We start from the raw sequence: 20624 nt of genomic DNA, 5'->3' as shown, positions 1-20624 counted from the left end.
TCAGGTGTCACAGGAGTTTCAGAAAGATGGCAACTCGGAAGGGAACACATGTAATACTCTAATAGCCGAAGACATGAGATCAGAGATGAAGCCCATATATAAGTCCGTTCATCTGTGGCTCCTCAAGAAGTCTCGGAAAGCTTCAGTCTACACATCCATATTACATTTATCGAGCTACAAGCGGATCTTCCCGAGATCTAAACTGTTCATTTTCGAGTACTTGCTGATCTGTGAGCTTTGTATTTACCAGCAGAAATCACTATAATTCGCTGATATGGAGGAAAGGTTGTCGGACTTCGCCATGCATTCTATCATAATATCGCTTTTCTTTAGCGCCCTAGCTGCTACTGCGGCAGTTGGTAAAGGATACCCTGCGCTTATCATTTTATGTATATGGTGCTCACTGCAGCTAGACACTACCGAACCAGGTAACCAGATGGGAAGCCCAACTGAAACAGATCCCATCCCTGCACAAGGAAACTGCTTTTGGAGCGGAACTGCACCCTTCTGTGCGGGAAGTTGTGACAATGCTACTCACTGGGAATGTGCCACGTCGAGTTGTGGTGATGGTGCATGCTGCTGGACAGGGACCAAGAGACATTGCTGCCACAAGTCCGCATCTCCAAGCGGTTGCCCAACTAGTGGATCAACAACCATTATATTTTAGGTGTTTTCGATATCTTCACGGCCGATCTACAATCTAGGTACTAGCTCATGCTGCCTGTAGACTTGAAGGTCAGGTCTGATCTGAGATATACTTGTGAACACGAGCCCTGGTAGACTGTGTCAAGTTTCTTCCCGATATGTGAATCTCAATATATGGCTTTTGCGTCCTACAGTAGCGAGTATCGAGGCTGCTCTCAACCTAATCTGTGGCATATTGCCCGTGAGCAGTTCGGATCTAGTCATTACTCATCCGTATCTAGAATGAATCGCGTAAGTCTCGATATACTACATTTTGCTCATTGATCCTCCAGAGCTCACTGCTTTCCAGACCCAACTTAGACGTGTACTTTATGTCCAATGATTTCATATGTGGGAAGTTGTGATATTTTCGTCTAGAAGGAACTAGATACATTACCCCTGTTTCACCATATTATCTGAGTTGTGAACATGTATATACATAAAGAAATGCGTCGTCATAGATCGATACGAACCGAATGAGTGATGAAAGAGACCCATCGCAGAATTCTTTGAATTAGAGAACGACACACGATGACTTGCCATTCTAGGCCTAGGCTTGGTACGTAAAATTAGAAATAGAATTAGTTGATTTACGAATTATTCTCAAATCGTTACTTGGAGGCTACATTGTATGAAGTCAGGGCGCATCCGGTGACGATCGTTAAAAGGTACTATTGTGAAGTCCCCAGGAGCGCATTGAATCAATTGCCGATTTGATCTCACCGCAAGGCATTTGATTGGACCATTGAGTACTCGAATTATGAATTCGAGTCCCAGGGTTCAGGGATTCTCCGCCGTGTTGGTCCCAGAGTGGGTTTCGCTTCATCCAAAGCCTGGACATCGGCTATGTCGTCATAGGTGTAACAACGTCACCAGTCTTCCCATTAAATCATGCACCCAACAACAAACATATAAGTAACCAGGACTCCTCTGTAAATGAAACTCTTTTCATCAAAATCAAACTACACATCCAAACAACTACCTCTCCAACCAACCAATTTCAATTACATCGCAACCAACTACTTCCTACACTACTTCACACAAAATGTCCGACCAGACCTTCCACACCACCACTCAGGATATCCGCAAGCCGGAATCCAAGGTTTCCCAAGCCCACCAGGGAAATGTCCCTAAGAACTCAGATGTCTCAGCTATGAAAGTAAGTTAGGAATTCAGCAGTGACCATGTTGCGAGCCCTGACTAATAGTTCCATAGTCCCTCCTCAGCGAGAACACCGACAAGAAGCAGCAGATTGAACAGACCAAGTCCAACCTGCCTCTACCTGATCAGCCACCAGTCGCTAGTGACTGGAACTCGTTAGACCAGAGGACCGTCAACGTTGGTTCTGGTCGTCACCAGGGACCTGTTTCTGGCGAGGGCAACAGCGCTCTGAGAGAGCCCGCAACCGCTGGTAGCAGTGTCCGTCAAGATGGAGATGAATTGCACAAGCAAACCCAACCAATGGGCAATGTTGGGCGCCAGGGGAAGGACAATCTGAGTGATCTCCCCAAGGATGCTCTGGCACGGTAATTAATGACTTTGGGAGTTTGATGGATACCGGACGTGGTATATGGGCGTTATACATCATGAGCGCGATAACTTTGTATTTTAGTAGCTATTCATGCATACCAATACATGAAAAGTATATTTAAGACAATTCCGCTATTTTCTCTCTTTTCACACCATCTCTTTTCGTAAATATAAACATTGTAGTTGTGTACTCCGTACTACCAAGGTTGCTTATAAATGTAAACTAGTCCGGCTTAACTCTGAACAGACACTTTGGATAGTGCTATAGCACGGTATGACTAGGAGATCTCTTTGTTTAGTCTCCTTTACAGTTTAGTCGACGCATCACAGTTACATATTTACGTCGAGGGTTGATGGATATCACATGACCGTTGGGTCCTGGACGGGATGACACTTTGCGAATCGGGTTAATCGAGAAGTTTAACACTGTAGAATGAAATTCTAAGTCAACCACCCAACATTCATGACTCCGAAATCGATGTGCTAGATCATCGACTCCTTTTGCGCTTAGGATGTGAAACAAAGGCAGTTGCCCTGCCGTCGTCTCGGGATTTGATGGAATCATAGCCCCTCGTTGTTGTCCATGCAACATCGGGCTGCTGGTGGTGACGATGACGTCACCGCATTATGTTGCTTCGCCATAGTCTGGTAGCATTTCTACAGGGATGACATTCATCCAGCATTCGTTAACGCAATGGAGAAGACCACGGAAGCCACACCGAACCCGGTAGTAGGGCATGTGGAGAGCCGACCCTCCGGCTACAGGATACCATAGGCGGTAGGAGGGCCATCCGGATGGAGACGGTCTTTCCCGACAAGATTCTGGACAACTAGGATCCCGGACAAAGTGGGCTCTTTCTTTCTTGTCATTGAGCTAGATCGCCACTAAATGAGTTTCAAAATTCGGGATCGATGCTCGTTGACGTACCTGTTGGCTGTCTGCTGGGGGCTCGAATGTACTGGACATGGTGGACTTTTACCGTCAGAATGACATCATCCAGGTCGATGATCTGGATATCATAGTTGATGCCATGAGATGCCAATGGTATATAGCATTGCTATCGCACTGCTCGGGTTGTCTACATCAGATCATTCGAAACAAATCTACGATACCACGATATTCAACGCTACAAACTACTTCAATTTCCATCAACATCTCTAGAACACTTGGAATTTTTATTTACACACACATCTATCAACATGGATCTCCAAGGACAGCCCATCGGTCAAGGCCCCCGCAGCACTAAGGTATGTTTATAAGCTCAAAATATACGTGGAAAACTATGGCTAACGACTCCCAGGTCACCACTGACCCTGAAGCCTCCCGCAATCCCATCCAGGAATCCTCTGGACCAGTGATCGGAGACTCTCTTGCCGCTGAATCTGCCACCAAGGGCGGCGTTTACTCTCAGAACCGTGGCGCCCAGCCTCTCGGTGTGACTGGCCAGCAGACTACCTTGAACACCAAGGACACATCCGCTGCCTCCGAGCTGCCATCGGCTCCAGTTGGTGCTGCTCGTGAGAACCTCGACAGACAGGAGAAATATCCCGAAGCTCTTGGTGGCCAAGGTGACTTCCCTGGCCCCCATCTTTCTACCTCCGGCTACGTTGGTGGCCCTACCGGTTCCAAGCAGCAGCAAGGAACCCAGCAGCAGTCCAATGCCTCTCAGAACCAGCAGCGTGGCACCGCCAATGCTAGTGGCAGTGGCTACCAGACCCGGTCCAAGACTAGCGCCGCACCATCATATGCTGAGGACGTGGTCGGTGACTTCAGCAGCAAGAAGCCCCACGGCAAGAACTTGCAGGAGGGCGGTTTCGATGACAGCAACAACGCGAGCTTCACCACCGATATTGGCGGCGAGAATGACCCCGGCCGTCTCGCTACGAAGGGCTTCCAGCAGAAGCAGACAGAATCTGGACCTACCGCCACACCGGCTGGCCGGGAGCAAAAGGGTGTCGACAACCAGCACTGGTACCAGCATCTGCAGTCTGACCAGCGCGCTTAATTGAATAATGATTATGATGGACGGTATGAAAAGATCATGAGCGGGTATCTCGTGTTATTTTCATCTTCAGCCTGCAGAAATGGCCATGTACTATAGATAATATGATAAAAAGATCTTTTAAAAAACCAAACCTCCCACCATTTCAGTATATAATCCCGATTGACGGACAATTTGCCTTTGTAACGTTTGGCATGACAAGTATGCTTTTCTAATGCGACGGCAATCGTTTCTTAAACAACACGTCATGAACTAGCGCAGATAGAGCTATCTCAGGCGTAACCAGGGCGACACTCCCTATTTAGACAATACACTGAAGAGACATCTATAGATAGCATTTCTAGATTACATATCCATAACTGCCTACTGGAATCCTAAATTATATCTATATGCCAAGAAAATTGTTTAAAAAAATGTTATTCAACATTCTGCCCATCTAACTTCAATTCCAAAGCGATTCCACTTGACATATCCTTCCATCAAGAGGGGTTTAGTCTCACCTCCAGCAATGACCCTGGGTGAAATCTACACAAGAACAGTTTGATTTAGCCAGACCGATCCAGATAATCGGTACTTGCAAGGAACGGCTGAGTTTTATTTTCCTTACTTCGTAGGTATCCGATGGCCGCGTGTTGGGGTGGGTTATTCGTTAGTTCCTATCCCTTGCTGATGGACGCTTGTTATGTGCGGTGAGAAGGGTTGAGAAATTTGGTAGGGTTGCTTCTGCGGGATTTGTTTTTGAAGTCTTCATTGTGGGTTTAAGAATCTATACGTTCTTGATGCAAGGTTTATATAGTCAATCGAAAGGGTCACTAGCTGTTCCCTATACATTTGCTAAAGAGGAAGCCTTGAAGTTTAGAACGAGCAATGGTCTGAGTGTCTGGACTAGAAGTTCCACTGCTTCAACCAGTTTGCCATCAACTCAATCGAGATCGGTCTCATCGACTTCATGGTAATGCTCGCCTCCTTTGTCTTTTCTACTTCCATAGGCGCTGACAATGCTCCTTCGCCTTCCACTAGCCCTTGGTAAAAGCCAAGGACCTTCAATGCGGGCTTCGCCGCAACCTCTGCCGGTGATGGGTTGGTGATACTTTCCAACTCATTGACCCATTCGGACATCTCAATTGGCTGGACATTGTAGCGCTCCTGAATCGCGGGCAGAAGGCTTTCCCAAGAAGTCGCCGATGGGTTGACTAAGTGGAACACAGAACAGGGGGGATCCGTCTGGCTTGTGCTACGCGTTTGAATAAGCTCCGTGATGATAGTGGCAAGTGTGTCCTTTCCAGTTGTCAGCCGAAATATTTTAAGCTAGAGAGATTGTGTCGAAACTTACCACGGGAGTCCACTCTACTGGCATTGATCCCAAGGTACGAGGAATCTTGCCCATAGCCTTCGATGTGGCAACAATAAGCGGGAGCCATTCCTGCCTATTCCACATGCCGTTTTCTGTTGTTGGACCGGCAATCTGCCCCAGACGTAGAAGTGTTGTGGGTACACCCGCTTTCTGAGATGCTGCTAGGCAGATACGCTCGCAAATATGTTTTGCTTCGGCATATCCCTGACGCAAAGTCACGTCACAGTCCTCCAAGGGTGTTTCAGGAACAGATGGGCCATGGGTGAGGGTCCATCCGCCGATGGTTCCTATAGAAGACATGAAAAAGATGTGGGCATTGTGTATGCTCTGTAAACTGAAGTCGATGAAATGACGGACACCGCGAATGTGGACATCTTCGAATGAATCAACTGAGATGTTGAAATCCATTCTCCAGGCATTGTGGACGACTGTAGTTACTGTGCGAAGCATCTCTTCGTACTTCGGTCCGCTGAGGCCGAACTTCTCCTCGCCAAAAGATGCCACCAGGAATTCAACTCGTCCTTGACTGAAATCGTACTCTAATCCCTTTTCTTGGAAACTCTTTACTTGTCTATCTTTTGCTTCTGAGCGATTCAAGCAATAAACTTTCACGACAGAAGGATTTCTCAATAAGGCATGGAGCAGATAATTCCCGAGTGAGCCGGTAGACCCAGTAAGAATCACAGTGTGTTGATCCGTCGCCTTGCGTGTACCAGCTTCGCGCTCAGGCAGGTCAATCGTGTATTTTTGCACCAAAGCATCAATCTTCTCAGATCGCGCTACCGTACTCTGCTCCACATTGCTAGTGATGCCGTATAAAAACTTGGCCAATTTTTCGACATTGGGGTTGCCGTAGATATTCTGAGCTGTGATAGCCCTAGATTTGGTCGATGGCCGGCACGAACATATTGAGCCCTGAAAAGTCCGGCTAAGCTGCATTGTCTGCAAAGAATCGAACCCCAAACTATAAAAGTCTGTCTGGTCTGAGAAAGAGGAGAACCCGAGAGCGTCTGAAACCACATTTCGGACAAATTCCTGAATGCCAGACAAATCAGCCGTATCTGGTATTTGATATTCCGTAAATCCATCGTCCTGTTTTGTATAAATATCCTCGATCTCCTTCTCATAGTCTCGAGTGACAAGCCGTCGCTGCGTACTCCCTTTGGGTGTAGTCTGGAACGGTTTGTTCTTCAATGCTACCCCGATTTTGTTTTTCATAATCCGTCCATGGGCTGGGTTGATACGGTTCGCATCTTGAACTGTAGGCCAAATTTGGGCGATCAAGTCCCTAGGTGGATCATCCTCACTCCATTGATTCCAATTGGGTTCAACAAGTAGGGCTGGTTGAAATTTGCCATTGCCTACAACAACAGCTCTCGCAACTAAGGCATGTCCCTCGATGATCTTCTCCATCGTGACTGGGTTGAACTTCTCTCCGTTACTGAGCGATACAACGTCATCTAGACGTCCGCGCAGCTTCCACAGGTTGGATTTGGTTGGATGCCGCGTGTACACATCCTTCGTATGATACTCGTCCAAATCAGGAAACGTGTGAAAGATGGGTTGTAGGAATGGATCGTAATGTCTGTGTATGACCATTTCATACAGGTCGTCATCCACCAGCTCCATCTCGATCCCATTGGTCGGCCACCATTCAAAATACTCCCAGTCTTCCTTGTCTTCGGGAGCTAAGGACAGTATAAAACCAGCTTCGGTCATTCCCATGAAACCCGCCAGCGGGGTGTGCTCTCTGATCTTACGACCGACCTCAGGCGAGAGAGAGGAACCACCCCAAAACACGTATTTCAAGTTCCAGAGGGCTTCCATAGAGGCTTGTGATAGAGTCATATCTTCTAGGATGCAAGGTGGTAGCAGTATCGCCGTGGGCTTGGTTGCATTGAGCATAGAAGTCAAAAACTCAGTCGATAATGGCTTATCTGGGGCTACCACGCAGCGAATACCGTGGAACACTGATATGATCAGCAATGAAAACCCCATGAGGTGAAAGAATGGCGCCGCGGCCAAGATAACGTCATCTTTGCTGAGTCGATCAGGCACCCCCGAGAATCGTCCTGGAGGGATAGGAACATAGGCGCCAGCATCCAGAGCACCAAAGTAGCCGAAAGTCAGCTGAATAGGCTTCGGGATCCCTGTGATTTGATGGATATCATCAGCTGATGATCTAGGAGTATGGCTTATTATGCCCCAGTAGGCATTTGGCCCTGGTTACACATTTGTGCACCTTGGTCCATACTATGCCAGTCACTACTCACCAGTTGTACCAGAGCTGTGGGCAATAAAGGCCACATCATCCTTGATTTCTTCAAAAGACTTAGAAAATAGATACGGCATTGTAGCGCCCCGGAGAATCTCTGTTGGGGCTGGAATTTCCACGGTCGTCAAGTCGGGTCGAAGAGCCTTTATTTCCATTGCTCTCTGGCTTCTTTCCGTACTATATGCCAGTTTCGAGCAATTGGTGGTTTCAAGGAGGCGAAGATGTGCTTCATCTGAGTTTCTAGTCGATGAAAGTAGGGGCTAACAGCTTCTGGTCAGTATCAGGTCGATGGAATTAGACAGATCCACCATCCCACCTTATAGCCCGTCTTGTTACACGCCATTACCATCACAAGATAACGTATATCATTCGCTCCGAGATAAGTCAAGGTCTCCATGGTGGAGCTACGGCCGAAGGCCTCTACAATCCACCACGACATATAATTCACTGCATGGGCAAGCTCTCGAAAAGTCAAGTCAAAGAACCCATCCGAGATCTCGGAGCCCTTCGGCACAGCGCAGACCTTCCTCTCTGGATCTCGATCAGCCACATCGTCAATGACTTGAACCATAAGCCTCTTCCCAATAGGGGCGACTACATGCTCTGCCATGATGAAATAGTGTGCCACAAAGGATAAAAACAGACTTTGAACTGGAGGTGCAAGGACTGGAGAGAAAGAGAAATGTGCAGATTTTTCATTGTTACCAGCAAGAAGAGGCAAGCCTCCTGTTTAACTCATAAATTTATGGTTGTCTCGATTGTCCATTGAGGAATGTCGTCTGCAAAGGATCGATTGGCTCATGCAAGGTGTAGATGCAGTCCTTTGTTTGAGGGCTTTTCGGTGATGTTCGGGACACAAATGATAACATCATATTTCGTAGCCACCAAGTAGCACGCTGACGTATTGGGCACATTACTTCCTTGGTCCGAGATACCAATGGCTTTGCAGGGTGTGACGACTCCTAAGTTATCACACTGCATGTAGATGAGACACCTGACCAGCTAGGCCAAGGCATCCTCATGCATCTTCTCAAGGTAGTATAAAGAAAGCAGCACATGAACTTCTTAAGAGCCGCAATTATGCATAAACCACGTAGCTTGAGGGTCTCTATTCAACTCTATAGTCCAATTGGCGTTAACAAATGGATTGCTTGCCCCAAATAACATCTGTGGCAAATTGATCAGCAGGAAGACGGTCCCAAGTCTAGAAGTGGTCGATTCCCTTAGCTTGGTTTTCTTTATTGCAAACGCATACCTGCAAGGTGCTATCTGCAAGAAAAACAATAGTTCGAGATCTTAGTATAGAACCAGTGTCACGTGCACAACCGTTTTCCGCGCTCGCTGCGAGGAGTATAAATCACCGGCATTGTGCGAGATTTGCTACATAACCAAACACTTGGTTTAATAGAAAAATTTCTATTTCCACATTTCCTGCCTTTTTTCGTACACCGATTTGAGAACGCCAGATTTGCAACGGACACATCATAAAAGATCAACCCAATGAACACGTCCCAAAGGCCAGACCCCGAAGACATGCGCTGTCTTGCCAGACATCAAAGTGGAACTGTACAGCCATAGCAAGCGACAAGAGATATAAAGAAGCCTTATAATTAAAAATAACAAAAACACGTAACGAAGGTCAAAGTCGCTCAGATTTTTAAAGGTTCACCTTCTTGGCCTCCTTCTGAACAAGCTTGACCAGCTCATCGTACACACTGCTAAAGTCCTCATCATCTGCTGAATCACCCTTCTTGCCCTTTGCGGCCGACTTGGGAACAACCATGGTGACACTGGTGGGACGCTTTGTTGCGGCAGAGTTACCGAGCTCAGCTCGTGATGTGACGAAAACGTAGGGAATGCCATGGTCCTCACAGAGGACAGGAATATGCGAAAGAACATCCATGGGTGAGATGTCGGCAGCAAGGATCACGACTCCATTGGGAGTGCCGGCCGGGGCGTTAGGTGCAGGGACGGGAGATTTCCGGAGAGCCTTGACAACTTCCTTCACACCGCGCTTGAGGCACTTGTTCACGGCAGCTACAGTAAAATCATCGTATTAGCATCATTGAAACGAGCTGAAAGCTTTACACACGACAATACGAATCATAGACAATTTAAGATTGTAAAAGTGAAATTGGCTCGGGCTGAAGGACGAAGTATCATGCGCATCATGCACATCATCCGAAAGTGGGTAAAACTTAGGATTTAACTTACCCTTTTTCACACTCTTCAAGACCTTCTTTGCCGACTTGTCTTCGACCAAAGGCTGGGCAAACGGCACGAGGGCGCCAATAGGGCGGACATCGACATCCATCACCTCAGTCTCGATATTGGCAGTGGCTTCCGCGGCGACAGCATCGTCAATTCCATCCAGAACCTTAGTCGTGAGTTCTTGCTCAACCGCGTCGGCGAGAGCAGTCTTATCCTTCTTCTCCTTCTTGTCCTTCTTGCTCTTGTGGACACCGTCCTTCTCCGAGCGCTTTTCCTTCTTCTCGCGCTTGTCCTTCTTCTCAACCTTGTCCTTGGCCATTTTGAGATTTGGTATCACCCGGGGGAATCGAACAAAAGGAGGAGGAAAAAGGGCGGCAATCGGAGGAGGGTGGGCGTGGGGAGTAGTAGTTTATCGGTCACTTTTGGAGGCCGCAAAAATTCGAAATCTTTCAAAATTTCGGCGCTAATCCTTTCTGGGAACGCGAGCTTCTGGCGGGCGGTGAATTGTGCTGACTCATCCAGTGCCGGATCGGGATGTTCTATTCGCCCGCCCAAAACAACAAGCCGACATTGAATTGCTCCGTACGGCTATTCCTTCTCTGCGTGCTTGACTCGGTCCAGTTGTGGGAGTAACCTAAGGGAGCTTGAGGCAGCTTCTATCGGGCCCGCACTTAATTTCCATGACCTCATTCGCAATTGATTAATTATCGGTCTCCGTTAACTTGCATAGTCAAGGTAGATAAACAACATGCCTTGCGAATCTTAAAAGCTCTGAGACACTAACGAGCTTTAGATGAACTCAAGTAGGAATTCACATCCTTCCTGGGGCTCACCGCCACGGAGTGCCTCGCCATTATCGATCCCCCCGGCTCCAAGTCCTTTGCGACAGTCCATTCGTCCCTCTCAAGTCTCAAAGCCTGGTGAGCTCTAACCTTCGGCGGCGGATGATGCGTCTCATACGACTAACTAACTCTCTTACAGACACAGAAAAGGAAGAACTGCGTGTCCAAGTCAACACTTTAAGGTATGAATTGGAGAATATCAAACAGGAGCGGGATTTGATGGTACTGCGCCATGAGAAAGAGCTTCGGGATGTTCAATTAAAGGCAGATGCGGACTTCAGGAAAGCCCAGGTATGTACAAATTGTTGTACTGGGCAGTCTTTAAACTGACTAGTCTTCCTATGCAGGCTGCAGAATCTGCCAGTCACCGTGCCAATCACAAGAGCGAGACTCTCGCCAAAGAGTTGAAAGAAGCTCAAGAAACCGCGCTGAATGAGAAAGGCGGCCTTGAGCGGAAGATCAGAAGCCTCCAAGACCAAAACCAAAGCTTACAGGATGATGTCGATGATACGAAAGCCCAATTACTGGATCAGGAGAGACAAGCCAAATACCATATCAACGAATTAGAGACTATTCGCTCATCCCTCCAGAGAACACTCGAAGAATTGCAAAATGATCTCCAGAGCGCTAGGACCGACGTACAGAGCACCCAAGAGAAACTGCGTGAACGAGAAGCAGATGTTGCCAACCTGGAAACCGAGAATATTCGACTGAAAGCCGAAGGAAGCGATGCAGAGACGGTAACTGTTCTCAAAAGAGAGCTTTCGGAGCAGGTCAGCCATATCAGGAACCTAGAGACTACGAATCGGGAACAAAGTGCGGAATTGCGGCTTCTTCGAAAAGTGCAGAAAAATGTCGAAGTGGTGGAAGAGCAGAAGAAATCACTCGAGAATCAACTACAATTAATGAAGGAGGTGGAATCTGAGTTGAGAACAGTTCAGATCCAGAAGCAGATGCTCGAAGACGAGCGCAGTTCATGGACCAGTCTTCTACAGGATAACGATGAACAGGCCGAGGTCGACTCGCCAGAAGCAGTTGTGAAGGCTCTACTGCAGGAGCGGATTGAGAAAGCAACTCTCGTTGATAAACTTGGCAATGTCGAAGCGCAGTTTCTGGAGAAAGACGAGTTGATTAGAAGTTTGGAAACTGAGAGGAGCCACCTGCGACAGGAAATCGAAAAGCTCCGGAGTAACAGTGCTGCAAACGGAGGAGCCATGGCCGAGAGCAGAATTCGGGCAAGACTAGATCGCCAGCGAGCGCTCGCGGTGAAGGAGGTTGAATATCTCCGCGCACAATTGAAGACTTTTGACACGGAAGAAGTGACCATGAACGCGGAACAAAGCCAATTCGACGTGCATAAGTCAGAGCAGATCGCTAATTTGGAGAAGATCGTTGATGAATACAGAGTAGAACTGGAGAAAGCTCACGAGGAACTCTCGAAACGGGAGCCTACTGAACAGCAGGATGCAGAACCTCGGGGTGTTAAGCGGCCTCTGTCCCCCGCTGAGAGCGATGCTGAGAACGAGCGTCTTTCTATCTTATCTCGGAAAAACAGGACTTTGCAAGAATCACTCTCTAAGTCTGAGCAGGCGTCAACCCTCCTACGCCGAGAGCTTGAAGCTACCAAATCTCAGCTCAAATCTCTCAAAGCCAAATCGCGCACACGCGTTCTTGAGCTCCGTGACAATCCCACAGCGCAAGCCGAGAATCTCAAACTCTCCACCATCACAACCCTCAAAGCTGAGAACCGTGACTTGCTTGCCCAACTCCAGGGCGACCACAACAGTGTCAAAGTTGTCCCCGTTAGCACCCTGGAGAGCCTCAAGTTAGAAATTCAAGAGATGGAGCGAGTCGTCGCAGATAAGGAGAAGCGCATGCGACGACTAAAGGAAATCTGGACCGCCAAGTCATCCGAGTTCCGCGAGGCTGTTGCATCCCTACTCGGATACAAACTAGACTTCCTCCCCAACGGCCGTGTACGAGTAACATCTATGTTCCACCTCTCCCCCGCCTACAGACATGGAGACGGAGACGTCCCTTCTGACTCTCGCGGACCTGGCAGCATGGGCAATGGTGAAGAAAACTCAATCATTTTCGACGGAGAAAATGGCACGATGAAGATTTCCGGTGGGCCGAACAGTCTATTCGCTATGGAAATCCGACCCCTCATCAAATTCTGGGTTGAGGAACGGAAAGATATACCCTGTTTCTTGGCCGCGATGACGTTGGATTTCTATGATAAGACTACCCGAGCTGCACGCATGTAGTCAATCTTTCTGGTTCTTGGTTTCACCTTCTTTTCCTTTTGTCTCTTTGATTCCATCACCGACGTCGATAGGTATAGATCGGTTGTTTCATATGTTACTTTTAGCGATTCCCCGGCACAGAGGTGTCACTGTGCCATGTTTTATCTGATCACCAATCCTGTATTACTATGATGCCAACCATGAATTTGAAATACAGTATCATCTTCAGTTACGGGAAACGGTCATTAACGACCGCATTTCTGCCTTCATACCCAAATTGTCTGAGAAGCGTCACAGCTAAATACGTACGTTGCTGGTATTTGGGCATTAATATGCGCCGACTATCCCACTGAGGCAATCTATTTACAGGCAAATGCCATGCCTACCAGTCCGGAGGGTGGCTATACACAAAGATTACTGCCACACAGGGAAGCAATAGAGGGAAAGAAACGAAGAAAACGAGCGTGATGAAATCAAAGGACAGAAGAGACGATAAATATATACCTCGCACAAAAGGAGAAAGGAAAATAGTCAAGAGAAAGGAAGAGGAAGATTGACAGAACGAGAGTAACATACAAAGTCGTGGGAGTAAATTATGTGCTAAGATGGTGGCAGGTAGTGTCAGCAGACAAACTTTTGGAAGGCGTACTATTCCAAAGAAATCCGACAAAGACAGTTACGGTGGTATCTCGAAACTGGAACGGTCCGGCGGGCTGTGGTCATCATTTGTTCGTAGAAGGTGCAAAAGAAAGGTGCTGTTCTCGTGACACTGAGGTCCTCATTAAGGACCATCGGCTCTAATGTAGCACAACAGTCTGCTAAGATGAGACATATTTACCTCCAACCAGCTTGCGAGTAGTAGGGACTTCTTTCCATGTTAGGGAGGGTTGAGCATCGTCAGGTGCGCCGGAGTCTTCGTCCGCAAAAGGATCAGATCCCTTTGGCGTAATCTCCTCCGTTGGCGACGCGGCACTGATTCCCAGTCGCGAGCCAGCATCAAGAGTATGGACCTCGAATTTTGCCTCGACCTTCCCTTTTCTTGGCCAACTAGTTGCCGTTGAGAATCGAACCAGCAGCTTGCCGTCAGATCCAGCTGTAACTTCGAACTCAGGCAACTTCCAGGTCACCGCCGAGTGCTTGCGACGGAAGGACGCCCCCGTATTAGGATACATGACGGCACTCGTAGCATGGGCCACTTCTCGGCCCTCCTCAGGAGATGTATCCAGGTTCACCGTCAGAATCAGATTCTTAAGGGTGACTGATTCTCTTGGTACGGAAGATGTGAATGACGGATTCAACGAATAGAAAACGATGACACTAGCCTGATGTTCCTCAATGTTCCATACAGGTTTGAAAATAACCGGACAGTAGGCAGAAGAGTCGGATGCGTCAACATGAAGTTGGTACTTGAAAGCCACTATCGGTGAGGGGCGAGCAATTGTGGGAATATGTATGCTGTATTGTCCTCTTTTCTCATCCGATAGATCCTTATCTTTCTCTTCACTCACAAAATGAGGGTTTGCAGCTACCTTCTCCAGTACCTGGAAATTTTCTAAACGAACTGTGGTGTTCGCGTTGGGGGTTCCGTTGTATGCCAATGCAAGCTCTCCGATAACGGATGACTTGGTTACAACACCGTCGGAGAACCATGCATTAACCGTTTCAATGATAGACGCGTTCAGACCTGGTTCGTGGAGATCAGGGTGTGCAACTGCACCTGAGCTACCGTGCAAGGTGTGCCCCGAGCGTACCGAGGTTGTATCTGACAGAGCATGATCTTCTGTTGCAATGCTGGGAGAAGCCGCATGCTTTGATGGGAGACCCGGCGAGACCGGCATAGGGACGTCAGACCCAGATGGTTGAGTAGGGACATCACTACCTTGCGTTGGATTAGGAATGAAAACTGTGTTACGGACGTCACGCCGGCCGCGCAAAGTCCCTACATTGCGCCTCACACCAGTTTGCTGGGCTCGCTGAATGGAAAGACCGTCAGCAATGTGACAAAGGGGCATGTCCATATAACACTCACCATTCTCAGCTGATTAGCCATATCGTCCATTGCTTGCTTAGCCTGATCTTCATCTTCGAATATAGGCTGATCCCGAATTGTTAGATTGATGCCAGCCTCCTCCATACTATAGATATAATTAGCCACTGATTCTCTCAGGAAGATTTGAGGTTCTCATACCCAGCTGCTTCTCTCTGAGCGCGAGTGATCTCATCAATAGTCTGAGGTGGTTCCGAGAATCCTTCGGAGTCGACCCGTGGCTGCTACGTGAGATTAACGGTCTGCAATACATCTGTCCTATCACTAGAGCTTACCTGATTTGAGTCACTGGCAGCGAAACTTGTCTCGGCAGGGGGCTCTGGGGATGTTGTCCCGTTCGCAGTTGTTGGTGCTGGCTGAGTAGACGGGATAGAGGTCATCGGACCGTGGCCTTCGTGGTCATTGGTTTCGCTGGTGATACGTGTAACTTCATTGTGGTTTTCCTGAGTAGTCAACGCAGTACCCGGGCGTTCCTCATCCGGTAGTGACTCGGGGATTTGCATTTCACGAGAGTCACCCCGCTTGAAAGACGCGAAAGGGCTGCGGTGTTTCTTATCCGAAAAGAACGCAGCCCCTCCGGAGGGCTGTATAATGCTCTTCCTTCTATTCATGACGGTACCTAATCGCTTGAGTCCGCCAAGGGGTGTGGTATGGCGGGGTTGGGGCTCAGGTGCTATATAAAAAGTAAGTATCATCGATAACACCATTCAAGATTTGAAAGACAACAGTCGGGTCGGTCAAGATGAAAAGTACTTACCTGGGGGCGTCCTGACGGGACCAGAGGTCTCTGAGCGTTGACTGGCAGTGTCATCATGAAGGCGTGGCGGTGGTCCAGAAGGTGCTGCTGCAGGGGTAGGAGAGACCTGTTGCCTCAATACAACCGGCCTTCCCCCATTGACCTTTTCGGCAAATGTTTTGATTTCGTCTGCGGTCTCCACGTTGAGAAGCACATTTAAACATGTTTCTGCCGCTTGACGGCAACGCTCAACCTGATCCGACTCATGAGTTTCCAGCTGGGTGAGAGCATCCCGCAGATGGTTGAGCCGACTCTCGTCTGCTGCTTGGAGCTGCTCAAAAGCGAAAGGTGCCCTTGACTCCCATTCCTGCCTAACTCCTTCAGAAGCAGCAACCGCACCAGCCAGCTTATCCGCACCCTTCGGGCCTTTCTCTCTGGCTTTCTCCACCTTTTTGAGCGACGCTTCCAAATTCTTCGCAAGAGTTGCAAGGTCGCTCTGAACTCCAGGCAAAGATGCCAATTCGCGGTTCTTGGTGTGGTAATCCCTGAGAGGGCGTTCCACATCTTCCTCGATTTTCTGTGCGAAGGTTTCGTGCGACGAGGCCACCATTTCTGTGGCATTGACGATGCGTTGCCATGGTATCTGGAAGACTCTAATTTGGCCAATTGACACCATGTTAGAAAACTGATACCTGGAGTGAGATTCTTCAATACGACCTGAGCTTACCCTAGTGCCGCTCCATTGTCCAGTTGCTGCCGCGTCGCAAGTTTCCGTAACCCTTGGGCGTATGCTTCTTCGACGCGGCGTCGCTCCTGTTGCGCGAATCAGAATTAGCTCGCTCCAACTCACGTCGCCGGACTAGAAGAAGCCAGGGTCATACCTGTAACCAATCCGCGATGTCGGCATTGATCTTGTTGATGAGGCGAATGCGGTCGTTGAGAACACTGGTAGCTTGGCCTGGCTGCAAAGAGGCCTGAAGAAAAGTAGATACATCAATCAGCAAAGATCCTTAGGTCCGGTAGATCTAGATTGAGCCATGGGGAGGGGAAGAGTGGCTTGGCCTTACCAGCAAAGCTGGATACTCCTGCCGTGAGAGATCCATCATTAAATACACATAGGTCACAGCTATACAAGTAGATGAGGGGGGCGACGCATAATAAGGTCCAGCCCGTAGAGATGCGGAAAAAAACGCCCGAAAATGAGTGAGTTGTTAACGAAAGAGTGATGTATGTCCGAACCACCAATGCAAGTCGGTAAACGTGCAGTACAGCTGCGGGATGTGGAGGAAGGAAGAGGAAGTGCTATGATGACGATGACGGGTTGCAACGCCGGAAGAACTAAAAGCGGACCCGGACTCGGAAGGGAGAGCTAAACCGCACTGAGCTTAGCGAGGCTGGTGTCACATGTCCCGCCGCCTTTCTGTCTGTATCCACTCAAAGAAAGTTAGTGCCTGACTTAAGTACGTACTATGGAGTAGAGCATCATGATACTAGTGTGAATGGATTGTTGCCTTCAAGTGTGTTACAAAGATCAATTAAAGTACCTCTAGCCGGCTTTATTGTAGCGCTTCTTTACATTTATAAAACAATATCTCTGGTGATTGCTACTCTTGTCGCCGTGTTAAGCAATGGCCGATTGGAAGAAAGCTCTTGGCTTCACAGACAGGCTAACAGCCATCCAATCTTTGTAAGAGAACAACTTTGCACTCTGTACCTTAGCAATGCTCATACCTATCCTCTAGGACAACAGCTTACCAACGTGCGTCGTCTTCTGCTGCATTTGCAGAGGCGCAGTCTCAGGCAAAGAGATTTGAGACCGAAGCCTATGATCAGGCCACATCGAAGGTATGGGCTCCTAGCTATACGCCTCATCTTACTTCCGCAGATATTTACTTAGTCTTGTTATATGTAGGAAGAATATGATCAATTTTGCCAGAAGGCCATTGACGCAGCCGAAGCCACTGGTTCGGCTGCTCCTGTAATTAGTTGCCCCGATCTGGTACAGAATAAGGAAGGGGTAGAGGACTGGCCTGCAGGCCAGGATATTGGACCATACAAGGCATGCCTTCATCATTTCGACGGGCTTCATTCCACCATCTACAAATCCAGACGTACAGATGGGACCCTAGTTGCTGTGAAAGTTACTGTTCCCCATCTTTTAGTACCGCCACATGACGCGAAGTGCGAAGTTCAGCTCTTACGAGAAACCGCTGGAACTCATGTGATACCTTTACTCGAAACGCTAAAACTTGACGGAGGACGACTGATTCTGGTGTTCCCCTTCATGAAACATGACTTTGAACATCTATTGCGTCGAGGCATGTTGACTGCTACGCAGACCAGGTCACATATGCGTGATTTGTTTCGGGCCTTGGCGCATGTCCATGAGTTGGGAGTTATACATCGGGACATAAAACCTTCGAATATTCTCTTGGACTCACCCGATGGACCAGCCTACTTGGCAGACTTTGGGATTGCTTGGAAGGAGGGCCATAACGAAACTGAACCAGCGGATAAAAAGATTACAGACGTGGGAACCACATGTTATCGACCTCCCGAGATATTGTTTGGTTATAAAGGATATGACTCAGCTCTCGACCTTTGGGCGGCTGGGTGCGTGGTCGCGGAGGCTGTAGCTGTAGGGCACAAGCAACTTTTCGACTCTGGGCCTCTAGGCAGCGATCTCTCGCTTATCCAATCTATATTCCAGACCTTGGGTACTCCTGACGAAGAGATATGGCCGGTATGCCATGACCCTGCTAAACACATTCTGGTTGGCGCATACTGACATGGCAGGAACAGGAGACCGAGAAACTTCCAGACTGGGGCAAGGTGGAATTCTATAGATATCCTGCCAAGTCGTGGGATGACATCCTCCGAGGGGCCTCCTCGAAAGGTCGGGACTTAGTAAGCCAACTGGTGCGTTATGAGAGTAGCCAGCGCATTTCTGCTACAGAGGTAAGCTTCCCAGGAATGGGAGAACTGTTATAGTTACTCGAGACGGCGTCGGAAATATTTTCTATCCGAATCTAATACCTCGATAGGCTCTCAGGCATCCCTATTTTTCCGCGTGTTAACGGCCGTCACGGAAGGCCGTCAATCACATGTTACGGGCAGGAAAGATAGGATAAAGAGAAGGGGAGGGGAAGAAAAGGCCCCATAGGTCCACTAGTTAAGTCTTCATATGACGAGCATTGTACGTATATAATTACGGAGTATATAATGTATGGCGGTCTGCCGTTCGCAATCATGCCGGGTCCCACCGGCATCTGTTAGGCGTTTCAGTATTCTTGACGGCTCAAAATCGACTCTCGAGAGATGATCACGCATAAAGTGCGAGAACCGTCGGCACTAACCGACAGGGAAAGCCGTCGGTAAAACTCCACTTTCAACAAAATGCCAACTACTAGTACGCCTCGGGGGTTCCTCATCTTCATCGTGGACGAGTGTACATGTGCTCACGTGATGATTGCCTGATGGGTTTTTTGTGTGATGTGAAAATAGAAGAAAAAGAACGACTGAAGATTCAGGAACCCCAGTTTAAGGTCTCCTTGCGACCCACATATTTGCAGAAACTCTGTCTTGCCCCTTTTTTTATCCCCCATGCTTTGCTTCATGCAAGTGAATTGTGAATTGCATTGATCTCCTCAGTGACTCAGTCCCCCTGTCACCTCAGAATCATTTGGTTAGAATATGAGAAGAAATACGCCACGCGAGGCTGAAACGACAAGAGCAGACTCGACAGAGAGGATCAATGCAACGTTTTTCGGGGATAAGTGGATGCCACTAGGAAAGGCCGGAGGAGCGAAGGACTTGGCTAATTAAATTCACGGGTCCCGTTATATTGAACAATTGTCGATCTTCTCCAGATTCATCCGAATAAGCGACCTCGGCCACTTTCCATTGCATTGTCGGATCTCGATAGATGTCCGTAAGCATTCTATCGGACCGCGAGAAGCACGGGGCATCTTCCCTTTTGTTTTCATACGGTTCACAGGGAGAGGAACAGTATAACAAAAAGCCAAATCAAATAAAAGGGGCGGGGGAACAGAAAAGGGTCCAAATATAGAGAATTTAAGATGAACCGGCATGATTGGATGCAGTGTCCATGTTGTTGGCTGCGGTACGATACCATACCGCCCGTCAGCCCAGGGACGCTCGTGCATGGGGATCGAGTTGTGCTCGAATAACAATAGCGGGTGACTCGGCATGTCCCTCGTGTCCGTATTTACCGTCAGATAACCAGGCACCGTACAGCTCAATTTCCCATCTGGGCCAGTGAGAACCGATAGAAGCCAGCGAACAGCGGGGCCATCAGCGTGATTCTCAGCCCCAGCGGGTTAGCGTCGGCGGACCAATACCAGCAAATACCAGACCCTGATTGGGTGGGTTCCCCCTCATTAACCTCCATAAGCTTTGATCTCATTTTGTTTACTTGCAGCCAAGGGGACCACATCGGTAATTACCGGTATTTTTGCGAGGTAGGGTTAATTAGTAGTAGGAAGAGTATTCCAATGTTTGGCTGATTTCCCAAATAACCCCCAATCTGTTGTTCTTCTCCTCTTACACTCTTCTCCAAGTCCTTCTTTCCTTTCGACCCAATCACCTGGGAATCCCGCACGCTGGGTTCCCTGCCTTTCGTTCACCTCGTACGGCCTGGAAGCTCGTTGTCCTTCATTTATCGACTTGCGCCGGC

At 48.4% G+C, this 20624-nt stretch overlaps 6 protein-coding genes across 6 annotated transcripts; 4 read left to right on the top strand and 2 right to left on the bottom strand.

Annotated features, from left to right (window-relative positions):
* Positions 1–1729: 1729 nt before the first annotated feature.
* Positions 1730–2214, top strand: F9C07_3671 (uncharacterized protein; the record flags this gene model as incomplete). The annotated part of the gene is made up of 2 exons (XM_041291769.1): positions 1730–1843; positions 1900–2214. The coding sequence occupies 2 exons, from the start codon at positions 1730–1732 to the stop codon at positions 2212–2214; spliced, it is 429 nt and encodes a 142-aa protein (XP_041145961.1).
* Positions 2215–3414: 1200 nt separating this feature from the next.
* On the top strand, positions 3415–4220 carry F9C07_3670 (uncharacterized protein; the record flags this gene model as incomplete). Its single annotated transcript, XM_041291768.1, has 2 exons — positions 3415–3462; positions 3516–4220. 2 exons carry the CDS (start codon positions 3415–3417, stop codon positions 4218–4220), a joined length of 753 nt encoding a protein of 250 aa, XP_041145960.1.
* A 131-nt stretch (positions 4221–4351) lies between these two features.
* Positions 4352–9183, bottom strand: F9C07_2283253 (NRPS-like enzyme). The gene is made up of 4 exons (XM_071510619.1): positions 8163–9183; positions 7845–8106; positions 5551–7721; positions 4352–5495 (listed from the first exon to the last, which is right to left on the bottom strand). The coding sequence occupies exons 1-4, from the start codon at positions 8454–8456 to the stop codon at positions 5103–5105; spliced, it is 3120 nt and encodes a 1039-aa protein (XP_071366357.1). The 5' UTR covers positions 8457–9183; the 3' UTR covers positions 4352–5102.
* A 444-nt stretch (positions 9184–9627) lies between these two features.
* F9C07_2068566 (spindle assembly checkpoint component Mad1) lies at positions 9628–13166 on the top strand (the record flags this gene model as incomplete). Its single annotated transcript, XM_071508741.1, has 3 exons — positions 9628–9695; positions 10947–11190; positions 11247–13166. 3 exons carry the CDS (start codon positions 9628–9630, stop codon positions 13164–13166), a joined length of 2232 nt encoding a protein of 743 aa, XP_071366356.1.
* A 797-nt stretch (positions 13167–13963) lies between these two features.
* On the bottom strand, positions 13964–17034 carry F9C07_3667 (enzyme inhibitor SYP1-like protein; the record flags this gene model as incomplete). Its single annotated transcript, XM_071511121.1, has 8 exons — positions 13964–15118; positions 15175–15280; positions 15334–15416; positions 15468–15865; positions 15950–16581; positions 16656–16741; positions 16810–16902; positions 16996–17034. The coding sequence occupies 8 exons, from the start codon at positions 17032–17034 to the stop codon at positions 13964–13966; spliced, it is 2592 nt and encodes an 863-aa protein (XP_071366355.1).
* A 522-nt stretch (positions 17035–17556) lies between these two features.
* Positions 17557–19005, top strand: F9C07_2106254 (kinase-like domain-containing protein; the record flags this gene model as incomplete). The annotated part of the gene is made up of 5 exons (XM_071509007.1): positions 17557–17615; positions 17671–17773; positions 17841–18671; positions 18725–18886; positions 18973–19005. 5 exons carry the CDS (start codon positions 17557–17559, stop codon positions 19003–19005), a joined length of 1188 nt encoding a protein of 395 aa, XP_071366354.1.
* Positions 19006–20624: the final 1619 nt, after the last annotated feature.

The sequence above is a fragment of the Aspergillus flavus genome, chromosome 4 (assembly GCF_009017415.1).
Source record: "Aspergillus flavus chromosome 4, complete sequence".
Classification (NCBI taxonomy): Eukaryota; Fungi; Ascomycota; class Eurotiomycetes; order Eurotiales; family Aspergillaceae; genus Aspergillus; species Aspergillus flavus.
This window is presented reverse-complemented; position numbering and strand designations above follow the sequence as displayed.

Bases quoted from the DNA above. Each gene is read 5' to 3' on its own strand.
- F9C07_2283253 (XM_071510619.1), bottom strand. From the start codon at position 8,456: ATGGCAGAGCATGTAGTCGCCCCTATTGGGAAGAGGCTTATGGTTCAA. The intron at 7,722-7,844 runs GTGAGTAGTGAC...ATCAAATCACAG, and splicing joins CCACAGCTCTGGTACAACTG to GGATCCCGAAGCCTATTCAG. The intron at 5,496-5,550 runs GTAAGTTTCGAC...ACAACTGGAAAG, and splicing joins CAGTAGAGTGGACTCCCGTG to GACACACTTGCCACTATCAT.